We start from the raw sequence: 9,313 nt of genomic DNA on the forward strand, positions 1-9,313 counted from the left end.
GGTTACTTTAAAACATCCCTCAGTTCCATTAAACCAGCATGTTACTTACACAGGGCTCATTATGCTATGAATTTTCCATCACATTACAAAACAATTGTTCGTTCACGTTTCCTGTTGTTCATTGTAAGACATTTACTTTGTGTTTTCACAAATAGACCAATGCAAAAAAAATATTATGTTTGGACTGTCTGTCTGTTTTTAATGATACTTCCAAAATCCCCAAGCTGAACTTCTTGGCAACAATTTACCTGAAATTTCCCAGAAACGTTCTGTCCTTTTGTCCCCCAAACTGTGGCCCGCAGCAAACATGCTTTTGGCAGGCAGGTCACACTTTCTCTTTCAATAACATGAAAAAGTATCTCCAAACTTTGATTACTATCAAACACATAATAGTGTTCATGGCTGTTAGATGTCCCAAAGTAATATAAGAAGATGAAAAAGTGATAGAGTAGTTCAATATCTCCCTGACAGCCTATCTTTATCAAAACATAAGTGCGTTTATAAGTGCAGATTCACCCCAGGGAGATGGGCGAGATGAACATGATGCAACGCTATGGCTGTCAGTGAGATGCCTTAACAAATGGATGGACTGATGTAAGAAGGCATTCAGCCAGGAGAAAAGCAGGATGTAGGTTTATAATGTGTATATGCAGAGTTGTTTAGACTCATTCTCAAATGTCCATCTGTGATGACCCTCCCCAGTTGCCCCCAAGGTACCTCCTCTTCTCCTGGCTTGCTTCTTCTCCCTCCACTCCCAAGTAGCTACAATTAGAGACAATCAGGAAAGTGTCGCACTCCCTCTGCAGAGCTATCACTCCGCAGTTGGTGTCAGCTCCCTTTCTGCTCCGTAACTCACTTATTCCCTCTAATAAGCTTGTCCTCGTTTTTAAAAAGTTGCTACTGACATCTGCTGGCTCATGAGGGGAAGAATATACTACGGCACATAACGTGTACTGTACAGGCTTCTTGTATTAAATTACATCTGCTTATGACTTTTGAGTTATGTATGCACATAACACAGTGTTTATGAAACTAACTTTAAAATGTATGTTTATATGAAAATGTTAGTGATTTCAGTAGATAAGAGGGGTGAGGAATTGTAAAATTTTAAAATAAAAAGTGTACTTTTCTAAATCTGTTATTTTCTGTTTATATGTTATGTCTGACTAGAGGTATTTATGAAAGATATTCAATTCCATATGTCAGTATGCTTTTACAGGCGAAATGTCTTTGTCTGTGGCTGTATCCTTTCTGTGCTCTACTTTTAACAGTCTTGTTTGAAAACTGTTTTTCTGCTACAGGAATTCCCACCCTCATGGCAGCCATTACAATCCCATCATGCAGCAGCCAGCCTTGTTGGCTGGCCACGTCACTCTACCATCCAACCAGACGCTCAATGTCGGAGTGGCACATGTTATGAGGCAACCCTCGTCCAATAATAACTCATCTTCCAAAAAGAACAAACAGCATCAAAATTCTGCCAGGTGTGTGTTATCACATATATATATATATGTTTGTATGTATGTATGTTTTTGATGCTTACTTGTAATTCTGTCTTTCTGCCTTAAAGGAACAATTCCGCCTACGAAGTGTCATCCACCCAGGCAGTGCTGTCGCCACAGCGTTCCAAGAGGGTGAAGGAGAACACGCCCCCACGATGCGCTGTGCTCCAGAGCAGCTCAGCCTCCATTTGCCCTCCACCACAGGGCTGCGGGGAAGGTGGCTGGGGGACTATTGAGGCTGAGCTGGCTTCTAGCACCACCCGCAGCCATCCACACCAGCACCACGTCCCCAGACAAACCATCATCATCCCTGACACACCAAGCCCTGCGGTCAGCATCATCACCATAAGTAGTGACACAGATGAGGAAGATGACCACAAACAAAATAATGGGTCAGTGCTCTCTTTGGAAGAAATTTAATAATTGCTATGATTATGTTTTCCTTATCGCTGCAAGTGCTGCTTTTGAAAATTGTGAGCAGTTGTGTGTATTGGCAGAAATTGGGCACATTTGATTATAGGCATTACAAAATGTTCAAAGTCTACCATTATCTGAGAAGAGGCGAAGCTATCTCCCACAATTACAATGTGAATCTTAGAGCACACAATGCTGCTGTTTTCTTTTACTGGTCTACCCTGATGTCATGCATTAAATCTATTTTAATGTTGTTCTTATAATTTAGAAATTCTCAATGATATATTGATGTTGTTTTATTGCAATTACAATACTGTGCACTTTGCGTATACTTGCCCAATCTAATATGATCCAATACAAGAGCTGTATCAAATGTTCTGCTTTGTTGGGGGTAATATTGTTTTCTTTTGCTTGCCTGTCAGAGCAATATTATAATTATTGAAGTTGCAGTTTGCTATCATATTAAAATACCCTCTAGTATTTGAGATCTCCGTATTCATCACTTGTACATAAGAATTGGTAGCCTAACTTTCTGTTCCATTGTATTTCCTCTAGCTCATCTGCGAAGCAAAGGAAGAATGTGATCAGCTGTGTGACTGTCCATGATTCACCTGACACCGACTGTTCCAGCAACAACAGCCCTTACACTGTGGAGTCCCGACGCGCCAATAACAACAACAGCTTTGACACAAAGACCACTTTACTGGACAACTATAACAACGGCAACCCGCGCACAATCATCATCCCCCCTCTTAAAACTCAAACCAGCGAGGTTGTGAATGAGTGTGAACGTTTGATGCCAGGTAACACGTCAAGTCACATCACGATCGAAAGATGTCGCGGTAGCTATTCTTAAAGTTTTCGCCTCCCTCTGCGCAGATACAATGAATCATCTGAATTCCGCTTACAAGTTCAAATCCTCCAATGGAGTGCTTTCCGGCAACACTCACATCCCAAGCGGTGTGACTGCATCATACAGACAGCAGCGCTCAGGGCTACACCCCCTCCAGCAGCAGCCTCTTAATCTCAGCCAGGTATAAAGACGCAGAAAACGACATGGCACTACTGTAAATATATATATTTATATATGTACACACACACGTCTGAGATCTGAATTGAGAAGCTCGTATGGTACAGCTTCGCATACAGTATATATACTCACTTGGAGGATGCCCAATCTGCTACACTGTTTTTGTTTACGACCATGCATTCAGGTCAATTAATCAGGACCTGAAACCCTTTAAAAAACCTTTGTGCCTTATCAGGACATTTTGGTAAAGTCTGCGATTCCAATATAAGCCTTTTGAAGGCCCTGGTTGAAGGCTCTCCGTGATCTCTGACACGTGATGTTAAAAACAGAAGAAAATGCAACTTTGCCATGGTGTCATCTTTCGCCCTCTCCTCCAGGCCCAGCAGCACATGGTAGCAGACCGAAACGGAGGTCATCGCCGCCAGCAGGCCTACATCACCCCCACCATAGCCACTCAGGCCCCATACACCTTCCATCACAACAGCCCCTCCCACACGGGCAACGTGCACCCGCACTTGGCTGCCACGCACCTCTGCAGCCAGCCTCACCTCTACACGTACACAGGACCCGCCGCTCTGGGCTCCAGCGGGACAGTGGCGCACCTGGTAGCATCACAGGGCTCGGCACGCCACACGATCCAGCATGGGAGCTATCCGCCAAGCATTGTCCACCAGGTTCCGGTCAGCATGGGTCACCCTGTACTGCCCTCACCTACTCTCCACCACAGCCAGTACCAGGCCCACTTTGCCCACCAGGCCTACATAAGCGCCTCGCCTGCCTCCACCGTCTACACTGGATACCCACTGAGCCCCACCAAGGTCAACCAGTACCCTTACCTCTAGAGAAGACACTGAAGAGGCTGACCTGGCACTGCTGCTTCCACACACCAACCACCCTGAGCCCTATCGGCAGACCCTCAACCTCACTAGTGAACAGACACCGAGGACTTTGCAATCCTCATCCAACCGCCCCATATGACTTGAAGATATGACGGAGAAAAAGAAGGAAAAAAAAGATTCACAGTTCCTCTCTAAGGGATAGACAGCTCGAGAGTTAGATTAGAACGTTACATTTCAAGGTGATTTCTTTTAATTGTTTTTCTCCAAAAAGGGCCAGCCTTTCTTTTGTTTGATCTCTTTTTGCTCGACTTCATTTGAAAAGTAATGTCCCCTTAGTTTTACAGGGAAGTTTGAATTGTTTTTGGACAGTGCAGGATTTCAGACTTTTTTTTTCTCTTATTTGCCCATCTTAACTGTGAGAAGGGACTGCTGAACAGGGGTTACAGACTGGAAGTTCGGAATCCCAAGATGATTGGGAGAAGGTGAAATACGGAAACCTGCTGCTCTTCAAAGATACAAAAAATATAAATATATCGATGGCCTTGAACTGTCTTAATATTTTCACACTGTTGGTGTCGAGAAAAAAGAGAAGCGACTTCTTCCACTCCACCTTCACGAGCGAGAGGCTTCTGGAAATATATCCAATGGAAGACAACAAACTTTTCTAATGTATTTATCGGTATATTTCTTTTGTGTTTCTCAAAACTTCAGTTTTAGCTATAGGTGTCTTAGCTGGGCCCCATCCATAGAATGTAGCAGTCTGCACCCATTTGTTTCTAGAACTATCAAGAAACTGTCTTTCCTCAAACCAATAGATTAATTTGTTCCACTTTTATAATGTGATTGCACAATGTGGTTATAATGACATAGGCATGTACAACGTGATTGTGTGAGTGTGTGTGAGTGTGTGCGTGCGTGCGTGCGTGTCAGCTACTGTCAGCCATGTGTGTAGTCCACCTCCTTTAGGTTTTGTTCCCTCGTAGTGCCTTACAGATACAACAACACGATTTACTCCACTTGGAAAGTCACGCAAGTTGTGTTGTCCTGCTTTGATAGGCTTGTGATGGGACACATTAAGCCTCTTCCAGGTGTACGCTTTGCTCCCACTGCTTCTGTGTGGTCCTTAAAGACAGCGTACTTCAGATGAGGGTGATTCATGTCATTTCATTGGGTTGATGGAGCTGAGCTCTTTTCTCCTGTGTGCATGAGATAACCTGCCAGGGGTGTTTACCAAAGTCATTAATATTCATGATAGTTCTTCTTCTATTGTCGTTCTGAATTAAAATGCAAATAACGTATGTGGTGTAGCTGTAATAGCATGTTCTCAAAATAATTTAGTTGATCGTTTATAATCAAACATCACTGAAAAGTAGTTAATTGGAATAGAAAAAATAAACACTGATAGATTTATTGTATTTGCTACTCGCCTGGCCAAATTTGCGTTGAAATAATTTTATTTTCTGTTGAATGAGTATCTTTTAGCTGGAAATGACACAAGACAGTGGCAAAGGGAAAAAACACATCCATCATTCAAAATATTCTCCATTCGTACATTTTGAATTGTTCCGAAATATTCTGAGCAAACACAACTTTTGCATCATTTCATACGATCTTGGCATATCTAAAATATAAGAATTCTAATCAACTATCAATTTCAAATGATTAAATATGATTTGTGTTCTTGTTTTTCCCTGGTTGTATTTTTTTTAATTTATTTATTAAGAATTGGGGGGCCTGACAGAAAGTGATTGTGCCATGGTGGTAGGACGGAATTATGCAGGCGGAGAGATACAGAGGTCTCAGCTGCAGCCAAGAGATGAAGTATGGAAGGGTACTGCATAGACACAAGTGAAGGGCTGGGGTCGTTGGTTTTTAAGCACTGGTTTGTTTAGATAGAGAGTGAAGGAAACTCTATCTTTGGAATTGTACAATGGTAACAAGTTGGCACTGAGCAGGTTGATAGTAACACTGAGGCCGATTGGTTGGCAGGAGCCTGTACCTGATTGGCCATTTTGAACGCGACATGAACCCTTTTATTGCTGTCAGTGACATTATCCGACGGGATCCTACTGTAGGATATTGTGACTAGAAGGGTTGCATACACCTGGAAGGGCAAAGTTGAAACAAGTTCAGCGCAAAGCAGGTACACCACCTAGCCGATTGGGATAAACGCATTGAGAATCAACAAACAGGGCTGTCGCTTGTATTTGCTGCTTAATTTAATTTAAATTTCTTATAGCTGACGATACATACAGTCCACAGTGGCCGCATGAGAACACGTGCTGGTTTAGTGAAAGCTTTCCCTTCTTTATCCTACACACCATAGTACTTGCATTTGATGTGATTCTTTTATTATTATTTAACAATATTTGAACTTTTTTACATGGCTGTACATGTGTTTGTTTTGGTTAGAGATTGTTGCAATAATTCTTGTGGATGTTTTATCTGAGTGTGTGTTTCAAGTCTGTCTCGCTCATTTCTACTATATTTACTATTCAGTGGAGGCGAGAAAAATTATGTCAATCATTAAATGGGACTTCATATGGGACGTTTATAATTTGAGGACCACTCTTTGGGTCAAAGGTAAACCATTGTTTCAAGAAAATGTCGTCCTCGTACTTTCTTCCTCAACACTCTCCTCAGACCCCACTAGTTCCAGCATGCAAACTACGTTGCTGGTTAACCATTTGTTAAGAATATATTACGCTATTCTCTTTTGGTTCCTTTTATAACATCTGCCATCCTAAAGGCCATTTGAGCCATGAGCACACATACAAAAGGGAGATCCATTGAAATTGTTATGAAACAGACTACTGAAACATTCCACTGCTTGCGGGGATTTGGTATTTGGTATGCTCAACTGCTGTCCCCACCCCAGCCCACCTCTTCTCCGTTGAGTTCCCTGTTAAAACGTTCTGCGTCTCCCACCAAAGAGGTCACCTTGGCAACGTGCATGCACAGCCACTGTAAGACACTCTAAGTCTTGCATTAATGCTGATTTCATGTTGAAATGCTTTCAAATGCTTTTCTGGACATTTCAACAGCACCCCCTCTAAATAGCCATTTTACAGAACATAATCTGAGTTTTAGATTTTTGTTTTTCCCTCCCCTTATGTCTCCGAAATATATAAATTAAGTTAATAATTTGACCTACAAATTTGATTGCCATTTATGCGATGTTTTTTGAAAACTAAGTTATGCAGTATAATGGGGTGAATCAATTTAAAAACAAAGTGACCAACAATACCTTTAAAAGCATGAATACATGCACAATATGTATGTATGTGTCACATTTGACATCCGAAATAGCTTTGGATATTTATATGTCAATTTTGCAATAATTATACACCCAGTCTTCAGAAAAAGCGCATTTGTGAAATATGTACAATATCACTGTCCTTGTGATTAGAGGTTCTATATTTTCTCAAGTTCTATAGCCAGCTAAGACATTGTGGAAGATAACTGTGTATGACGCTGTTTGTTGTCCATCATTTTGTTTCACATAACCAATGTTTTGTGTAGTATTATATAAGAAGGCGGGGGTGACAAACGTGAGAGCATCGACGTAGGACGAGTGACCTTATGATTACCAAAATGTGCTTAAGTAGTGTGCAAATTATGTTAAATTGAGCATAGTCCTGTTTGGTTAGTACTGCCAAACTCCAAAGTTTTTAAGTGTCATTTAAATTTGAGGAACTTCTGTAAGGCAGTATTTCACTATTTTTTAAAGCTTGGCTTACCCCCATTTAATTTGTCAAAATGTTCACGTATAAATGTTTGGTGAAACACTGAGAAACATTCCAATGGGGATGGCATTATATGTCACACAATTAACATGATCATTTAAATTGGGAAAGTTGCGAATACTGCAATTTTAAATGCTTTTAGTTTCTAATATGTTTTCATTTTTCTTCAGTCAAAGACCCTTATTTGTTTTAGATTGAATCTTGTGTGGGTTAGTTATAATCTGCAATCCAGAATTTAAAATTCATGATTCTAATCAACATTTTAAAACCATGTTGACCCCCCCCCCCTAAAAAAAAAAAGGCAATGATAGTTGTCATGTTTAAAAAGTCACCAAAGGGAAATTTTAAGTGAAACTAAATACTTATATACAAATGGAAGACAAATTAGGGTGCTGTTATGAGACAAAAATGATGACCAACCCCAAGAGCGGTACACGCAATTCATTATAAGCTACTTGAGAGACCCATTTTTGTCCAAGAATTGAAATAATCCAATTTGAAAGTTCATGTGTGTTGCAGTATTTCCTTGTGTACTTCTCTTTTTATTGTTTTTTGAATTGTTTATTGGAATATGCTGTCTCATTATTTTTTATTATCATGATTATTATTATTTGTTGATGTAGTGCTCTGTGTATGCCCTGCTCTCTAGCGTGTTCTAATTAAGTATGTGATTAGGATGGATACTTTACTGGCTTTATAGAGTGTTTAAATGAATATAATGACAATGAGAAGGATTAATTAAAACACCCTAACCAGTTGCTACTAAGCGCTTGTGTTACTATTATGACATTGTGTGCTTCTGTTAATCATTTTCGTTGTAGAAAAATGGAGTGGATTTCTATTAGGCTGTGGGAAACTAATTGCATTGGTCCAATAGAAGACTAGTTATTTGAAATGTCCTCTTTACTAACAGTCGGGTAAGGGGGGGGGCGCAATTTGGTAAACTATGTTATAGCTTGTTATTCACTGTTACTTTTGATCATTTTTTCGGTCTCCGAGGTGAATCGAGTTATTAATGACAATTTGTATGCTCACATATGCATATTGTATATGTGAAGAAATGTAATCACACTTTGTCTTGGATTTACAATAAACTGTTAAGTCACATGAGTTTCTTGCGCGTGCTTTTTATATGTTCCTGAGGTTGATGTTGCTCGTGCTTTCTATATGTTCCAGGGTTTGATAGCTGGCAGACGACCTTGGGTTTCTGAGCACAGGTAGAATTCCTGTTGACTTGGTTCTTCCTGTATGATTTCAAAGCATATCACCAAATAAAAATATCACAAAAAGTATTAATTACAAATGGTGATCTTGTTTTATTCACAATTTTATTTAATCCGTGTAAAATCTGGGATTGTTTGAATAACCATAAAGCTAATATGAACACTAGAGGCAATGACTTATTCGATTGTATGAATGGCGACAGGTGGACAGGTTTATTGTACCTTTTGACAGCTAATGGAAAAGCATATATAGGTACTTGTGTTTAATTATTATTGGCTCTTTGGTTATTGTCTATGTGGATTTATAATAATGGTATATATTTGTTTATATATTTATTATCTAATATGATCACTTTTCATGGTTCATTATTATACTATCATTATTATCTTTAGCATTATCTTTACCATGGGCGATAAATAGAGATGTAAGGGGTGGCATTTAAGTCTTGGTCGTTGTGGTGCACTCCCTTGACGCTACCACTAGATGGATACGTGCACCAAGAGGAGACACGTTAGTGACGTCAGACCACTGGTTAGTATTTTATTTTTATTTGAGTTA

At 40.0% G+C, this 9,313-nt stretch overlaps 1 protein-coding gene across 5 annotated transcripts in view; it reads left to right on the forward strand.

Moving 5' to 3' along the window:
* Positions 1 to 8,638, forward strand: part of hipk2 (homeodomain interacting protein kinase 2) — a 61,446-nt gene extending 52,808 nt beyond the window's left edge. For all 5 annotated transcript variants that reach the window (XM_037253243.1, XM_037253239.1, XM_037253240.1 and 2 more), the window contains exons 11-15: positions 1,302 to 1,484; positions 1,571 to 1,894; positions 2,472 to 2,719; positions 2,796 to 2,950; positions 3,324 to 8,638. In XM_037253243.1, the coding sequence (XP_037109138.1) occupies positions 1,302 to 1,484; positions 1,571 to 1,894; positions 2,472 to 2,719; positions 2,796 to 2,950; positions 3,324 to 3,788 (1,375 nt within the window). In that variant the 3' untranslated portion in view covers positions 3,789 to 8,638. The remainder of the gene's footprint in view (positions 1 to 1,301; positions 1,485 to 1,570; positions 1,895 to 2,471; positions 2,720 to 2,795; positions 2,951 to 3,323) is intronic.
* The last annotated feature ends 675 nt before the right edge of the window (positions 8,639 to 9,313 follow it).

The sequence above is a fragment of the Syngnathus acus genome, chromosome 6, assembly GCF_901709675.1.
Source record: "Syngnathus acus chromosome 6, fSynAcu1.2, whole genome shotgun sequence".
In the NCBI taxonomy this organism is placed as follows: Eukaryota; Metazoa; Chordata; class Actinopteri; order Syngnathiformes; family Syngnathidae; genus Syngnathus; species Syngnathus acus.